Here is an 18,439-nt window from a genome sequence, read left to right on the forward strand (position 1 = left end):
GAATATTTTATAGGCAGAAAATGTGGAAAGAGAATCTTAGGGAAAGGGACTAATAGCATGTCCAAAAGAATAGAAGTTTTGAAAGACTATGATGGTACATGTGGAGAGTTGAGAATAGTTTGATTGCTGTAGAGCTCAAGGAGTTACCTGTGTTGGAACTGCTGCGAGAAAAACTTTAAAGAAAGTTGGATCTAGGTTTTGATGGTTATTGGATCATGCTAAGGTATTTAGACTTGATCCTGAAGTCACCAACAGTTAAGCAGGGCAGTGATGGGATCTGTGTGCTTAATAGGATGGAGAGGATTAGAGGGAAAAAAGGCTGGCAAGAGCAAGACCTGTAAGTAGATTATTGCAGTAGTCAAGGCAGGAGATGATGAGAATCTAAGGAAAGGCAATGATGATGAGTATACACAAGTAGAGTTAGATCTGAGAGACATTTGAGGAGTACGATGGAGCAAAGTAGGAATAACATGGAGGAAATTTGAAGACAGATGCTCTGGATCGAAGTACCAGCATTAGCTACTTATTAACTCTAAAATCCTAGGCAAATCAACTACTCTGAGCCTCAGTTTGCCATCTGTAAAAGATAATAGGCCTTTCTTAGTGGAACTGGTTAAAGAGTAAATGAAATAAAATACTTGGGTGTGTTGGGGTACTCAAGAGCTCTATGCAATGTTACTATGACTTTGAAAAAAGGAAAGGAGTCATGGATGACATTAAGGCTTCTAACTGGGTTGGTAGTGTGACTTAGAGAAGAGAAATAGTTTTATTTTGGATATATTAAGTTTGAGCTGTATTTGGGCTATCCAGATTGAAATCCTAGGAGGCAGTTGGAAACATCGATTGGATTCAGAGAGAAGTAGCATATAATAGAGAGATTTGAACAATAGCCATGGGAGATTCCATGGGAACCCCAAATGGACAGTGTTGTCTCCCTTGTCTCCTGCCAGTGTCCTGCACGTCTCTCAGATTCAGAGAATGAAGAACCTTCCCGAGGCAAGATGATACAGACACACCGCTCGGCATTTGTTTCCAAGAACAACTCCTACTCCTTAGCTTTCCTGGCAGGGTAAGAGACTGATAATGAACTCAGTCAGGGTTCTTTCATTTTGGGGTATGAGACAAAAGGGACGGGGTGGGAGGTGGGGTGGGGGAGCGAAAGTATTTATTGTAGCTACCTTGAGGGAGGTGGGAGTTGGGGAAGGGAGAAACTGGTTTTCTAATATGGATTAGAAAGAAATAAGGGACTGTACTGAATTTTTAAAGAAAAGTAAAGTTTATCCTTTTCTGGTATCCTCAGGATAGGATTGTACTAATTGCTCTGCTGAATAGAAGAGTTGAACTTTCTATTCTGGGAGGAAATAATAAAGTCTTATTCAATATCCATTGATACTGAAGACAATAGCCATGGATTTTCTTTGTGAACTTTTTTCTCTTAGTAGGAACTTGAGGCCAAAGTTGATTTTTTTTTTCAGTGCCTGGAACTAAAATATATCTTGATAGGTTTCAAGAGGGCAAACTGAAAAGTTTTTAAGACCCTTGTCAAGGAATCTCTTGATACTTTGGACTTTGCAGGCCCTGGGGAGGAAAGGAAGGAGCAATTGGATGGATGTTGGGTGATGGAAGAATAATGAAGGCCTCAGTGGAAGGAAGGAAGGAAGGATGGATAGATAGATAGGAGGGAAAGGAAGGGAAGGAAAAATGAAAGAAGGGAGGAAGGCTGGAAGGAATCATTTATTTGAATTATTTATTCAACGGACATTTTGGGGACAGCTACTACATTTCATACTCTCTGTTTTAATATGAAAAGACACAATCTTTACCCTGCTTTGTTGTCTGTTTTGGTTTAAAGCTGGCGTTACTCACTCTTACTTCTGGGGTTCTTCTCTTCCTTCCCACAGCATTATGAAGTGGACTTCTCTTGCTTTTCTTGTGGACATACACCTGGATCCTTTTTATCTGAACACTCTTTATTGTTAGTCACTAATAAATAAGACCAAAAAAATCTACCAAGTTTAAGAATGTTATAAAGTTCATACTGTTGTGATCCCTGATGTTTTTATATCTGAATCCTTTTTGTATATGTTCTGATTTTCCTGTTCTTTTTTAAAAAATTTTATTGGAGTATAGTTGACTTAATGTTGTGTTCATTTCAAGTATACAGCAAAGTGATTCAATTATACATATATTCATTCTTTTTCAGATTCTTTTCCTATATAGATTATTACAGAATGTTGAGTATTTCTGTGAGTAAAATTCACTAAACTTCTCCTTCCCTTAAATGCCTTCCTTTCTCTGGGTGATGGTAACTCCTTCCAGGAAGGCTGTTTCCTAAACTGTTTATTCATTCATTTGAAATTTGTTGAATGGCCACTGTATTACAGCCACTGAAGTTTGACTGATGTAATAAGGACCCAGTATATAATGTGTAAGCCAGTGTACTTAACCATTTATGGTGATGATGAAACTCTTGCTTTGTGCATATGCGTTTGAAATATAGATGCTCTGTAAAGTTAAAAAATTCAAGATTGCTTGACTTAGAATTGTCAGCTGCAGAATATTTATATAGAACTTTTCCCCATTTATAGCAGATATATCTTAATGATTATTAGAGGGGTCTGCTGAAAAAGAGAAGATCATATTATTAATTCCAATCAAGTTACAATAAATATCCCCTGAAACAAAATAATGTTGCTCTAGGCAATCTGCGATTAGTCAATTAATATCTCTTCATTTGAAATTACTTGGAAAAAAAGGAAATTTTATTAAAACCCAAATACTATGTCAAGACCAAATTGCCCCAGTTAATTGGAGTAGACATTGATAGGTGAACTACTTATTACCAATTCTGATCTCTGCCCTTGTAATTCATTCTTTTAAAGTGGTTAAAAGGTTAATATTGTTGTTACTTAGAAATGCCTAGCAAGGAACTTTGAAAATTCTTCTCTGAAGGGCAAAATGTAAAGTCTATATACCAAGGGTTGTGCTTCTGATTATGTGTGGCTCTGGAATATCTGTAGTACGTCTTCTTTTCCTGCTTCTTGGCTCATCCTTTCTCTTAGTTTGTAACACTGAGTCACAATGGGCTTAATTTATAGGAAAATATTCGCTTAACATTTTATTATTGTTAAGAGATGTTTACAGTCATATTATACATTTATGAATCTCAGCATTTTCCTCTAAATATCCAAGGTTGTGGGCTGAGATCAATTACCAGTACAATTGAAAAAAATATTAATTGGATTTGGTTGGTACAGTTATCTTTTTAGGAAATAATTTGTTGATGTCATGGAAACTTAAGGTTGGAAAATCTATTATAGTAATACTGTGAACTGCATCTCTTATTGAGTCAACATGTTTTATTTCTTAGTTAAGAAAATATTGTTTCAATTTTAAATGATATTTAGGAAAGTAGTGTGGAGTTGTTAGTGCTGACACTGGGATGAGGTTTATGGATATATTAAAAAAGAATTAGCATGATGATGGTTGCATAACAGTGTGCCTCTGAACTTAAAATGGTTAAAATGGTAACTTTTATGTTATATGTTTTGGCACAAGTAAAAAGGAATTAGCATTGGTAATAGTTTGGGAATATTTCAAATACATTTTTTTCTATCTGGTAAGCAACAGCTAAAGAATAGATTTTCTCTGCAAGTTTGTTTCCTAACGAGAGTTCATTTGTAAAAGTTTTAAAGTTTTTTTTAACATCTGTATTTAAATCAAATTAATCTGCATTTATTTTACTTATCTACTCTATAAACTTTTCTTTCTTAAGACCAGAAGCATGGAGGTAAGAGCGAGTAGGCCTGATAGGATGGTTATTTTGGAAGAAGTCCATCAATAGATTCTGACTGCATCTTGTGAGAGCAGCTCAGACTATTTGCATTTGAAACGTTCAAAACAAAGAATGTTTTGCTACACTATTAAGAAAGTCCTATAGCTCTTTGAAAATGAAGCTTCTTTCAAATAGGCAGGTAGAGTAATAGTTAACCTAAGGTCATCTCTAAGTTAATCATAAAATATATGTGAATTGAAAAGATTTAATAACTTGAACCATAAGATACAAACTATAAAGTTAAGGTCTTATTTTAGATATTTGAAAAACTGGTTTGTTGTTTGTTTAAATGTATTTCCCTTCATTCCTTATACCCTCTTTACCACTTGAAGAATCAAAAAAAAAAAACTGATTGCAAGTTATACTAAAAGCTCAATCTGGAAAAACTTTCTCTGTTCAGCCAGTGTCTTTTCTAAGAGCTACATGTCCAGTTCCATTTTCCTCTGTGCTTTGGCTGTCAAGAAGTTCAGGGTTATGGCAGAGTTTTCAGTTCAGTCATCATGGCCTTACAACATGGCATATAATTTTTAAAAATAACATTTGGTATACTCTTCTCATATTTATTACTTAATGTGGTCTTTATTTAGGCTCAGTTTTTACATATTTTTACTGTAAATCACCTAAACTTCTACTTGGGAAATAGGATATAACCATTAAAAAAATATATAGTCAAACCGTTTATCCTCCTTCCATTTTAAAAAATGAAAAAAGAAAAGTGAGGCAGTATTGCCAGAACTGCTGTACAAAACTGTAAGTTAAGCAAACGGTGTCTAGTGAGATTTCTGGCATATGTTAAGTCTTCAGTGAGTATTGCTGCCACTATTTTGTTATCTTCTTTTAGAACACAGAGCTGATAAGGATCATAAATATTGTCTTATCTAATTCCTTTGTTTCAGAGTGAAAAGACTAAAGGCCAGCAAGAAAACATGGCTTGCCAAATCTTAGACTGCTAAAATAGAAGGACGATGAGTTAGAACTTAGATTTCTTGGCTCTTTCCACTGTACTCTTTTGTCCCCCATGACCTTCTTATAGATCCTGATTTTTATAAAATCCCTTATAAAGTCACTTTCCCACTAGACTTTAAATCCTTTGCAAGCAGTGACAAAAATCTTGTTTGCCATTGTATTCACAGTACTTAGTACAGTACCTGGCACACAGTAGAGGCTCAGTAAATACTTGTGAAATGTTTAATGATATAGGTCTTTGTGCCTGTGGGTAGGTTAAAGGAGGCTTTTTGTCAGAATTGTCAAACTTGCGGGGTCTCTAGGAAAGAGGACTCTGGGAGTTGTGGAGGTAACAGATTGGCTGGTGGCTGTTTTGTTTAGAGTAGATTCTATAGGATTAATATGGGATTTGGGTGGGGGGGATCTAGTGACCACACTGATAAAGCTTTTATACTATAAAGTTAGCTTTTCCCTTTAATGCATTAGCAGTAGCTTATGGGGATCCTTTTATAGATTCTGTAAGAGAAAAGTCTATATTACACCAAGTCATAATTAGACCTTAATTAAGTAGAAATTAACTACGTTATTTTGTTTGCTAATGTTCCGATACTTTAAGCCTGAGTCTGTGGTTCAGAGTGGGGCTCGGCAAAAGAGCCTTGAGGTATCTGTGCTTCCTGTAAGGTGTGTGTGTAAGAAGAGATAGAGACAGAGACCGACTCCTGACTCAGTCATAATAACTGCATGCCCAGTTAGTGTTGGGATGAATTAAACTATCCTAACTTGTTCCTCATTTTTAAAACAAACACATGAAAATATGAACTCTTTCAGCTGACAGATACCAGACATATAAATGATGTGATACTGGAGGACTAACTTTAAAACTGATGAAAAGAGACATGCCAGAGAGGTGTGAGGATGGAGAAGCCAGTCTTGGGAGGTTTTAGGGAAATAGTAGTGTGAGCTTGAGTAAAATCAGTTGACCTCATTCTATATCATTTATGTAAAATACAGGTTGTTATGCCCTACTTTTTGCTTCCTGGGCAGGGGATTTCACTGAATGATTTAAGATTCTTTTCACCTCTAAGATTGAAGTATCTAGAAGTGGCTTAAAGTAGGGTTTTAAAGGGTGGAGGAAATGTGGCCAGGGCATGAAATGGAAGGGGTAAAGGCAGTTGGTGAGTTCTGTAAAAATCTCAGGATACGATTTAGCAGGTTATATGTGGGAAATAGTCCAAACAATAACTGTCAGGGAAAGGAGACTATGAGAGAAAACTGACGTAGTGATTTAAAAGAAACCACAAGGCTTAATGATGGTCTAGGGCAGATTGTGTGTGTATGTGCGCATGTGTGCATGGGTGCGTGCATGTGTGTGTGTGTGTGTTGGGGGAGGGATAAAAGAACAGAAATCAAGTAGATAAACTGGTTAAGAGGACAAATCTTGTTAAAAGTATGGATTTCATGTAGGCATGGCAGCTACAGTTGGAAAAGAAAGATAGGCTAAGGAGAAGTGATATGGAACTTAAGTAGTAGGTTTTAGAGGTGTCAGTAATCTCTCTGTCCAGAAGAAATATCAATAACCTCAGATATGCAGATGATACCACACTTATGGGAGAAAGTGAAGAAGAACTAAAGAGCCTCTTGATGAAAGTGAAAGAGGAGAGTGAAAAAGTTGGCTTAAAACTCAACATTCAAAAAACTAAGATCATGGCATCCAGTTCCATCACTTTATGGCAAACAGATGGGGAAACAATGGCAATAGTGACAGACTTTATTTTTTTGGGCTTCCAAATCACTGCAGATGGTGACTGCAGCCATGAAATTAAAAGACACTTGCTCCTTGGAAGAAAAGTTATGACCAACCTAGACAACATATTAAAAAGCAGAGACATTACTTTGCCAACAAAGGTCCATCTAGTCAAAGCTATTGTTTTTCCAGTAGTCATGTATGGATGTGAGAGTTGGACTATAAAGAAAACTGAATGCCGAAGAGTTGATGTTTTTGAACTGTGGTGTTGGAGAAGACTCTTGAGAGTCCCTTGGACTGCAAGGAGATCCAACCAGTCCATCCTAAAGGAGATCAGTCCTGAATATTCACTGGAAGGACTGATGCTGAAGCTGAAACTCCAATACTTTGGCCACCTGATGCAAAGAACTGACTCATTGGAAAAGACCCTGATCCAGGGAAAGATTGAAAGCGAGAGGAGAAGGGGAGGACAGAGGATGAGATGGTTGGATGGCATCACCAACTCAATGGATATGAGTTTGAGTAAGCTCCGGGAGTTGGTGATGGACAGGGAAGCCTGGAGTGCTGCAGTCCAAGGGGTAGCAAAGACTGAACTGAACTGAATCTCTCTGTCATGCTAAAATAGGAATAGACTGGTGGTTTTCAGAGGGATATGGCAGGATGGTGACAAGTAGCATGAGGGAACTAGCTTTCTCCCAGGTCTTCCTACTGTATTCAGTACTTTACATTCCTTTAGCTCACACATTAATCCTGTAAGATTTCTAACATTCTTATTTTTCAGCTAAGGTAAATGCAGTTCAAAGAGATTAAGCAATTCACCCTAGAACTTCTCACCTCAGTAAAGTGACAGAGATGAAATTGGAACTCAGGTCTCTCTTGACTCCACAAACCTGTGCTCTTTCTAGCAAACCATTGTCAGAATCCTATGACAAAAGACTCTGCACTTAGATCTTTGTCTTGAAATGATCTACCTTTGTAACAGAGAGCTTCCTTCTTTCTGTTTGTTTAAATAATTTATACGTTGTCTTGTTCTAAAAAACCACAAAGTTGTATAGAGTTGGGTAAGAAGCCGCCCAGTTATTTTGTTGTTTGAGGAAATTTAAATCCTTTTGCATTACTTTTGAAATATAGCTGTGGAAACAATGGTCCCATCCATCAGCAAACAAATACTAGTGTATGTCCATAGTAGGCAAATACATATAGAGAGAAAGTGGATCAGCGGTTGCTTGGTGCTGGAGGAGAAGTAGGATTTTAGGAGTGATAGCTAAAGGGTATGAGGTTTCTTTATGAGGTGATGGAAATGTTCTAAAATTGTGGAATGGTTAAATAACTCTGTGAATATACTTAAACCATTAAATTGTACACTTAAAAAAAAAAAGAATGCTAGTGTACACAAGGCAGATAGCCCAATAATAAATATTCAAGGGAAGGATTGTAACAAAATCTTACCCATTTCTGGGTGCATGGCAGCTACAGTTGGGCCCTAGGAAGCTGCTGCTGCTTTCACTCAAGTATGTATGTGTTGGGGTAAGGGGCCTACACATCCAGGTTAGGGCCCAGGAAGACTATCCTCTCTTGCCTTCAGCTTCTTGGTGGGACTCAGCTCTGCCAGGCCTGAGAGTTTGATTAAGAAAATAATGCGGGGGCAGGGGGAGGAGAAACTAATGTGGTATGGGTATGTGAGAGAGAGTGATGAGTAAGCAATTAATAACATGAGCTATCTCATGTTTTATATCATGTATTACCATTTGAAAACCCTTTAAGCAGTGTTTTATAAGCATTAAATCTTCTAGCTTTCCAGCTGCATGTTTACACTGGCTGCTCCTCCTTTTCTTTGTTTGCAAGTCAGATTCATTGTGGTTGTGGGTATTTTTAGCTTAACTAGACATCCCAGAAACCATCTGGTCCCTTGGCAGTGGAAATTTTAAGCTAGTAACCTTTCAGACAATGCTGCTTTCTCTTGTTTACCACTTCATTATGTGTTTGGAAAAGAGAACTTCCCTAGATGTGCTGGATCTGTTTTGGGGCAGAATAGAGCAGACTTGTAAGATCAATATGCTGAGGTAGAAAGAGTACATGCCTTAGAATTTTGGAGATACAGGTTTAAACTTTGGTTTCAGCTGTGTGACCTGGAAAAAAAATCCTTCAGTTCTTTGTCTATAAAATTGGGGATGCTGATTTACAGGGTTTCTATATGGTTTAAATGAGATGTAATATATTTAAAACACAAAATACCTGACAGATAATAGATTCCTAATAAATATTGAGGTTTTCTCTCCTTTCCTTAAGGAGGTCATAGGTATTTTTGTACATATTTTTATTCACTTATAAGAAATTTATTAAATATATCCACTGTGTTCCAGGTACTTGTTAGGGCCTGGGAATATAGAAATGGATATGCACAAAGGTGGGAGTGTAGTTGCTCCTCCTGTTTTTTAGCAAAGGTGTTGTTTAAGCTCTTAAATCTTAGGAACATTATCAAGTTTACTGCTGACTGTTTTCAGCCAGCATTGAAGCCTCTTAACCTGACCAAATACTGCAGTAATAATATCTATAAATTGATAGTTTCCACCATATTTTCACACTCATGATTTTTGTGACCTTCATGTGATAATAACAACAGTGGGGGAGTAGAGTTATATAGGAAAAAAGCTTATATATGCTATTGAAATTAAGTTGGTATTAATTTGAAATATTGTTTTCAAATAAGATGTTAATTGTAATCCCTGGGGCAAGCACTAAGAAAATAACACATATAGTTAAAGAAATAAGAAAATCAAAATGGTTACAGTAGGAGATATCTAACACTAAAGAAGGCATTATTGGAGGCATTATGGAATAAAAATGGTGTAAGACATGTAGAAAACAAATAGAAAAGTGGCAGAAGTCCTTCCTTATCGGTAATTACATTAAATGTAAATAAACTCCAATTAAAAGGCTCCAACTGTAGATGAAGCCCATTTCTCTCCTGCCTCAACCAGGGTACTGAATCATGAGCTCTGTGACTGAGCAGAAGAAAGAGGTTGGGAAGCAGTAGATAGGACTCCAGAGGGTTTTAAAGAGATGAAGCTCTTACTAATTACATTACAGACATCACCCACAAGCCACTGGGGATACCTCTCCTGTGCATCCTCCCAGTTGGCCAGTGGGCACTCCCATCGTTCCACACGCCTCATTCACACATGCTCTCACCCTGTGGCCAGGTCCCTGTGCATGCTCCCAGTGTCTGTTGAGCTGTACCCTGTAGGTCTGCAAGCCTGTATCTGCCCTGCCTCAAGACTGAAGAAAGAGCCCAGAGGCAGCAATATAGACATCAGTAGTTTAATGGGCTTAAAGAGGAATCTTCCATGTCTGAAGCAAGGTACTAGAGTGACATCCCACTGTGTGCAGCAGACAGCGGGCAGGACATGGCAGTGGTCTTCACGACCAGAGAGAGAGGGAGGTTACTAATTATAAGGAAAACTGATGTCAGGTTGGCTCATTAGTTACCAAGGAAACACCCCTCACTGCCCCTTGATAGAACTATCATTGTAGAGATGTTCTGATCTAAACATTAGAACAGTCACTAGCTGGGAGGGGTTAGGGTTAAGAACAATAATGTCACATGGTGATGTGTTAACATTTATCGTTATTGTTTAGTCACTAAGTTGTGTCTGACTCTTTCCAACCCCATGGACTGCAGCCGCCAGGCTCCTCTGTCCATGGGATTTTCCAGGCAAGAATACTGGAGTGGGTTGTCATTTCCTTCTCCAGGGAATCTTCCTGATCCAGGGATCAAACCTGCATCTCCTGTGTTGGCAGGCAGGCTGTCCTCATTAATCACTTACCACTGAGTCACCTGGGAAGTTCTCAATTAACCACTTAACTCTAGTATAAATGTTAAAAGGACAAGAGTGTTGAAAAATAACTATGGCTAAACTAATTTATTGATGAATACACAATATAAAAAGACATGAAGTGTTTTGTGACATCAGAAACAAAATGGAGGAGAGTAAAAGCATAAAGTTTTGTATGTGATCGAAGATAAGTTGTTATCAAGCATAAAATAGACTCTCATATCTATGTTTTATGTAGGCCTCATGATAACCACAAAGCAAAATCCTACAGTAAATTCACGAAAAATACAAAGAAGTCAAAGCATACTTTTATAGAAAATTATCAGTTCACAAAGGCCAGCCACAAGAGAAGGCTAAAGGAGAAAGAGAAGTACAGAACTACTAGGAACTAAGATGGCATTAGTAAATCGTTACCTATCAAAAATTACTCTAACTGTAAATGAATTATATTCTCCAATCACAAGACATACAGTGGCAAGTTGAATAAAGAAACAAGACTCAACTATATACTGCCTACAAGAGGCTTATTTCAGCTCTGCTGATACAGGTAGGCTGTAAGTGAAAAGGATGGGAAAAGATACTCTATACAAATGAAAACTGAAGTGGGAAAAGAGAGTGGGAATAACTATTTTAATATCAGACAAATGGACTTTAAGCCACAAATGGTTAATGGTTTACAGCAGACAAAAAGGCATTATATAATGAAAAGGGGATCAATTCATCAAGAAGATAAAATAATCATAAATATATAATATATGCACCCCAAATTGGAGCACCTAAATATTTTAAGCAAATACTAACAAATCCAAAGGGAGAAATAGACAATACAAATATTAGTAGAGGACTCTAGCACTCTGCTTTCAACAATGGATAGATCACCCAGACAGAAAGTCAATAAGGAAATGTTGGAACTGAACTATATTTTAGACCAAATGAGCCAAACAGACATATATAGAACATTCCACCCAACAACAGAAGACACATTCTTCTCAAGTGCATATGGTACATTCTGTAGGATAGATCATACAAGTCACAAAGCAGGTCAGCAAATTTAAGAAGGTTGAAATCATACACAGTATCTTTTCTGATACTATACAGAATGGTATGAAACTCAAAATGAATAAGGGGAGGAAAACTGGAAAATTCACAAATAAAGGGAAATAAACTGCATGCTCCTAAACAACCTGTTAGCCAAAGAAGAAATTAAAAGAGAAATAAAAAATACCTTGAAAGAAGCAAAAGTGGAAACACAGCATACCAAAACGCATGGGATGCACCGAAAGCAGTTCTAAGAGGGAAGTATATAGTGATACACACCTGTATTAAGAAAAAAGTGAAAGTGAAAGCATTAGTCAGTCAGTTGTGTCCAACTCTTTGTGAGCCCATGGACTGTAACCCACCAGGCTCTTCTGTCCATGGAATTCTCCAGGCAAGAATACTGGGGTGGACTGCCATTTCCTTCTCCAGGGGATCTTCCCAACCCAGGCACTAAAGCTCAGTCTCCCACATTACAGGCAGACTCTTTACCGATGGAGTCAACAGGGAAGACCTATTAAGAAAAAGAAAGAGCTCAAATAAACAATCTAACTTTATACCTCTAGGAACTAGAAAAAGAAGAGCAAATTAAGCCTAAGATTGCAGAAGGAAGGAAATAGCAAAGACCAGAGCAGAAATAAACGAGGACCAGGAAAACAATTGAAAAGACCAGTGAGACTGAGAGCTGATATTTTGAAAAGAAAAAATTACTAAACTTTTAGTTAGGCTAACTAAGGGGAGAAAGACTCAAAAAAAAAAAAAAAATCAGAAATGTGAGAGGAGACATCACACTCGATACCACAGAAGTACAGAGGATCCCAGGAAACTCCTGTGAACAATTATATACCAACAAATTAGATTACCTAAAAGAAATGGATGAATTCTTAAAAACATGCAACCTACCAAGATTGAATTATGAAGAAATCAAAAATCTGAATAGACAAATAATGAGTAGTGAAATTGAATCAGTAGTAAAATATTTCCCAACAAAGAAAAACTCAGGACCAGATGGTTTCCCTGGTGAATTCTACCAAACATTTAAAGAAGAATTAACATGCTGACCCTTCTCTAACTTTTCCAAAAAACTGTAGGGGAGGGAACACTTCCTAACTCATTTTACGAACCCAGCATTACCCTGATACCAAAGCCAAATAAAGATACTATAAGAAAAGAAAACTAGAGGTCAATATCCCTGATTAATACAGATATAAATATTCCAAACAAACTATTAGCAAACTGAATTCAGCAACACATTGGAAGAATCATACACCATGATCAACTGGTTTTACCCTTGGGTCACAAGGGTGGTTCAACATAGGTAAATCAATAAATGTGATATACCACATTGATAGAATGAAAGATGAAAATTGTAAGATCATCTTAATGCAGAAAAAGTATTCAACAAAATACAAACATCCTTTCATGATAAAAACTCTCAACAAATTGGGTATAGAAGGAACATACTAATACAGGCCATATATGACAAGCCCACAGCTAACATCATACTCATGAGTGAAAGGTTGAAAGATTTTCCTCTATGATCAGGAGCAAAACAAGGGTGCCCACTCTCACCACTCCTATTCAGTATAGTACTGGAAGTCCCAACTGTAGCAGTCAAGGAAGAAAAACAAATAAAAGGCATCCAAATTGGAAAGGAAAAAGTAAAACTGTTCTTGTTTATGATGATATCATCTTATATCATCCTAAAGAAAAGAAAATCCTGAAGATTCCACCAAAAAACTTATTAGAGCTAACCAGTGAGTTCAGTAATAAGCCTGTGCATATACAGTCAACTAATATGAGACAAGAGAGCCAAGAAAAAACTCAGTGGAGAAAGGATGGTCTCTTCAATAAATGGTGCTGGGGAAAACTGGAAAATTACAGGCAAAAAAATGAAATTGGGTCCCTATTTTATATCACTCGTAAAAATTAACTTGAAATAGATTAAACTTGTAACCAATAAGACCTGAATGGGTAAAACTCCTAAAAGAAAGCATAGAGAGAAAGCTCCTTGACATTGTCTGGCAATCATTTTTGGAGATGACACTAAGCAACAAAAGCAAATGTCAGTGGGACTGCATCAAACTAAAAAGCTTCTGCACAGCAAAAGAAACAGTCAACAAAATGAAAAGGCGCCCTATGGAATGGGAGAAAATATTTGCAAATCATATATTTGATAAGGGATTAATATCCAAAATATCTAAGGTACTTATATAATTCAAAAGCAAACATTCCAACTACCATACATGATCCAGCAATTCCACTTCTGGGTATATATACAAAGAAATGAAATCAGAATCTCGAAGTGCTATCTGCACTCCCACATTCATTGCATCATTATTCATAATAGCCAAGACATGGAAACAATCTTTAAGTGTCCATCCATGGATGAATGGATAAAGAAAATGTGAGATACATATATGTATATATAATATTACTCAAACATGAGAAATAAAAAAATTCTGCCATTTTCAACAGTGTGGATGGACCTTGAGGGCATTGCGCTAGGCAAAGTTAAGTCAGAGAGAAAGACAAATACTGTATGTAAATTACATATGGAATCTTTAAAAGCCAAACTCATAAAAACAGAGTATAATGGTGGTTGGCAGAAGGCGGAGGAAATGGGGAAATGTTGGTCACAGGGTACAAATTTCTAATTCTAAGGTGAATAGGTTCTGGGCATCTAATGTACAGCATGGTGATTATACTTAACAATAATGTATTTATGTGTTTGAAAGCTGCTAAGAGAACAGGTCTTAAATATTCTTCACCCCTCAAAATAAATGGTAATTACGTAAGGTGATGGAGGTATTAACTAACCTTGCCATGGAATCCTTTCACAATATGTGTGTATCAAATGCCAATACTTTGTACACCTTAAACTTATACAATATATGTCAAACATAGCTCAGTAAAACTGGGAAAGAAAAGAAAAGCATCCTGATTGCAAAGGAGGAAGTATTCTTCCTTTCACATCTCTATTCACAGATGATATGGTATTATTCATAGAAAATCCTAAAGAATTCATGAAAAAAACTATTAGAGCTAATAAACAAATTTAGGAAAGTTGCAGGATGCAAGATCACCATGCAAAAATCTGTTGCATTGTTTATATTAGCAGTGAACACTGTGAAAATATAATTAGGAAAGCAATTTTATTTGCAATAGCATAAAAAAAACAAAAACAATAGTTTAAATTTAACCAGGAAAACGGAATGGCAAACCACTTCAGTAGTCTTGCCTTGAGAACCCCATGAATGGTATGAAAAGGCAAAAATATATGACACTGAAAGATGAACTAACTCCACAGGTCAGTAGGTGCCCAATATGCTACTGGAGAAGAGTGCAGAAATAGCTCCAGAAAGAATGAAGACGCTGAGCCAAAGCAAAAACAACAGTCAAATGTGGATGTGACCAGTGATGGAAGTAAAGTCCAATGCTACAAAGAACAATATTGCATAGGAACCTGAAATGTTAGGTCCATGAAACAAGGTAAATTGGAAGTGGTCAAACAGGAGATGGCAAGAGTGAACATCGGCATTTTAGGAATCAGTGATCTAAAATGGACCAGAATGGGCGAATTTAATTCAGGTAACTATTATATCTACTACTGTGGGCAAGAATCCCTTAGAAGAAATGGAGTAGCCCTCATAGTCAACAGAAGAGTCCGAAATGCAGTACTTGGATGCAATCTCAAAAACGACAGAATGATCTCTGTTCGTTTCCAAGGCAAACCATTCAATATCACAGTAATCCAAGTCTATGCCCCCACCACTAATGCCAAAGAAGCTGAAGTTGAACAATTCTATGAAGACCTACAAGACGTTCTAGTTCAGTTCAGTTCAGTCACTCAGTCGTGTCCGACTCTTTGCGACCCCATGGACTGCAGCATGCCAGGCCTCCCTGAAGATGTCCTTTTCATCATAGGGGACTGGAATGCAAAAGTAGGAAGTCAAGAGATACCTGGAGTAATAGGCAAGTTTGGCCTCAAGAGATACCTGGAGTAACAGGCAAGTTTGGCCTTGGACTACAAAATGAAGCCGGGCAAAGGCTTAACAGAGTTTTGCAAAGAGAACGCACTGGTCATAGCAAACACCCTCTTCCAACACACAAGAGAAGACTGTACACATGGACATCACCAGATGGTCAATACTGAAATCAGATTGATTATATTCTTTGCAGCCGAAGATGGAGAAGCTCTATACAATCAGCAAAAACAAGACTGGGAGCTGACTGTGGCTCAGATAATGAACTCCTTATTGCAAAATTCAGGCTTAAATTGAAGAAAGTAGGGAAAACTACTAGACCATTCAAGTATGACCTAAATCAAATCCCTTACAGTTATACAGTGGGTGTGACAAATAGATTCAAGGGATTAGATCTGATAGACAGAGTGCCTGAAGAGCTATGGATGGAGGTTTGTGACATTGTACAGGAGGCAGTGATCAAGACCATCCCCAAGAAAAAGAAATGCAAAAAGGCAAAATGGTTGTCTGAGGAGGCCTTGCAAATAGCTGAGAAAAGAAGCATAAGTCAAAGGAGAAAAGGAAGATATATACATCTGAATGCAAAGTTCCAAAGAATAGCAAGGAGAGATAAGAAAGGCTTCCTAAGTGATCAGTGCAAAGAAATAGAGGAAAACAATAGAATGGGAAAGACTAGAGATCTCTTCAAGAAAATTCGAGATACCAAGGGAACATTTCATGCAAAGATGGGCACGATAAAGGACAGAAATGGTATGGACCTAACAGAAGCAGAAGATATTAAGAAGAGGTGGCAAGAATACACAGAAGAACTGTACAAAAAAGATCATGACCCAGACCGCCACGATGGTGTGATCACCCACCTAGAGCCAGACATCCTGGAAAGTGAATTCAAATGGGCCTTAGGAAGCATCACTACAAACAAAGCTAGTGGAGGTGATGGAATTCCAGTTGAGCTATTTCAAATCCTCAAAGATGATGCTGTGAAAGTCCTGCACTCAATATGTCAGCAAATTTGGAAAACTCAGCAGTGGCCACAGGACTGGAAAAGGTCAGTTTTCGTTGCAATCCCAAAGAAAGGCAATGCCAAAAAATGTTCAAACTACTGCACAGCTGCTCTCATCTCACATGCTAGCAAAGTAATACTCAAAATTCTCCAAGCCAGGCTTTAACAGTACATGAACCAAGAACTTCAGATGTTCAAGCTGGATTTAGAAAAGGCAGAGGAACCAGAGATCAAATTGCCAACATCTGATGGATCATTGAAAAAGCAAGAGAGTTCCAGAAAAACATCTACTTCTGCTTTATTGACTACACCAAAGCCTTTGACTGTGTGGATCATAACAAACCGTGGAAAATTCTTCAAGAGATGGGAATATCAGACCACCTTACTTGCCTCCTGAGAAATCTGTATGCAGGTCAAGAAGCAACCATTAGAACTGGACATGGAACAACAGACTGGTCCCAAATTGGGAGAGGACATGTACCTTATTACCTCCTTTATAAGTTTTCTCTGAACTAATCTGCTATCGTAAAATTTTAAATCTTTTGCTCAAAAGAGTAGATAGGACTATTCCATTCCAGAGCGAAATAAAATCACTCAAGGAAATAATTTCTGTTTGGGATCATCTACATGGCTATGTGTCCACCTTGTCTTCTGGTAAATTCTTATTTATCCTTCAAAATACATATGCCACTGAAGGCTTTTCCAACCGTTCTCACTCCATCCCAGGTAGTTAATTAATAACTCTTTTATGCCATTATTAGGCGAAATTATTAGGCATAATTTTTCATTGTACCATTTAACTGTGTTATATTGAATTATCTGTCTGCTCCACTGGACTCTGATTCCTTGAAGACCTAGACTGTACCTCATTCTTTTCTGTATTTCCAGTGCCCAGATAGTGCTCATAGGTGACTGGCATATAGTAAGTGTATGTTAAATGCTTGTTGAGTAGAGCTGTTACACAGTAAGATCAGTGTTATAATACAGCTACTTTGGTTTTTGGTTTGCATTGTAAAATCATAATATAATGCACAAGACAAATCTTGTGATCTTGAAATGTCTTAATCTCCAGGACGTAGGCCTTTGGAAGCTCAAATGTAGTAGATTAAGGGAGAGAGTATATTTAATTTTTACTCCCAACATGGGAATTTAGTGCATTGCTATGTGTTTTATAAGTACTTAAATATTTGTTTCATGGATGATTTAGATTGCTTGAGAAGAGGTCTGGGCCTAAGCAAAGGGAAAAAAATGTTTCTAAAGGTGATTTAATACTGTATCCATCCTATTTTTTAAAATTATTTTTTGGCTGCACTGGCTCCGCCTTGCAGTGCATGGGCTTTGTCTAGTTGCAGCACACAGGGGCTTCTCTTGTGGAGCATGGGCTTCTTGTTGCAGCACATGGGCTTACTTGCCCTGAGGGATGTGAGATCTTAGTTCCCTGATGGGGGATCAAACCTGCATCCCCTGTATTGGAAGGCAGATTCTTACCCACTGGACCACCAGGGAAGTCCCTGTAACCATTCTATTAAGGAAGGTGAAGTATCTCTACATTTCTCTAAGCATGAGTGAAATAGCCATTGGTCTTGTGTTATTTAGGCAGGATCTAAGTTTGGAAACAAAGACTTAAACTAAATGTCCTCTCTGGAAAACTCTCTTTGGACAGGATTGGTTCTTTGAATTATTTTGTTAATTAATATATTTTCTGTTATAGCTGCATGGCTTTGAAAGCACAGAAGAGATTGTCATCTTTTTTTTCCTTAGTAATCATAGGCTGCGGTTGACTATTTGTCTTTACTCTCTTTTAGGAACCTAAATTCCAAGATGGAAAGGAGTCAGAGCTGCAGTGACACTGGTCAGGACAGAACAAAGAGCAGACTCAGAGCAGCCCCAACCAGCAAAGCCAAGGTAGACCTCAGACACAGGCTTCTTCTGGGGCTCTCTTGTCCCGTCCCATAACCTCCTGCACATGGCCACAAAAGAATCATTTCAGATGAGAAGAGGCACAATGGATCCTAGGCAAACTCATTATGTTGGAGAATTTTACAAAACAGATGT

The 18,439-nt window shown here is 37.6% G+C and overlaps 1 protein-coding gene across 2 annotated transcripts in view; it reads left to right on the forward strand.

The window, feature by feature from the left end:
• The window catches only part of RNF169 (ring finger protein 169), an 81,914-nt gene that overhangs the window by 58,603 nt on the left and 4,872 nt on the right, over positions 1-18,439 (forward strand). Inside the window, exons 4-5 of one of the 2 annotated variants that reach the window (XM_081539650.1) lie at positions 951-1,069; positions 18,190-18,289. The exons of the other annotated variant lie outside the window; for it this stretch is intronic. Of the exons in view, the coding sequence (XP_081395776.1) occupies positions 951-1,069; positions 18,190-18,289 (219 nt within the window). The remainder of the gene's footprint in view (positions 1-950; positions 1,070-18,189; positions 18,290-18,439) is intronic. 2 annotated transcript variants of the gene reach the window in all.

The sequence above is a fragment of the Giraffa tippelskirchi genome, chromosome 11 (assembly GCF_054371585.1).
Source record: "Giraffa tippelskirchi isolate mGirTip1 chromosome 11, T2T-mGirTip1v1.2.pri, whole genome shotgun sequence".
Classification (NCBI taxonomy): domain Eukaryota; kingdom Metazoa; phylum Chordata; class Mammalia; order Artiodactyla; family Giraffidae; genus Giraffa; species Giraffa tippelskirchi.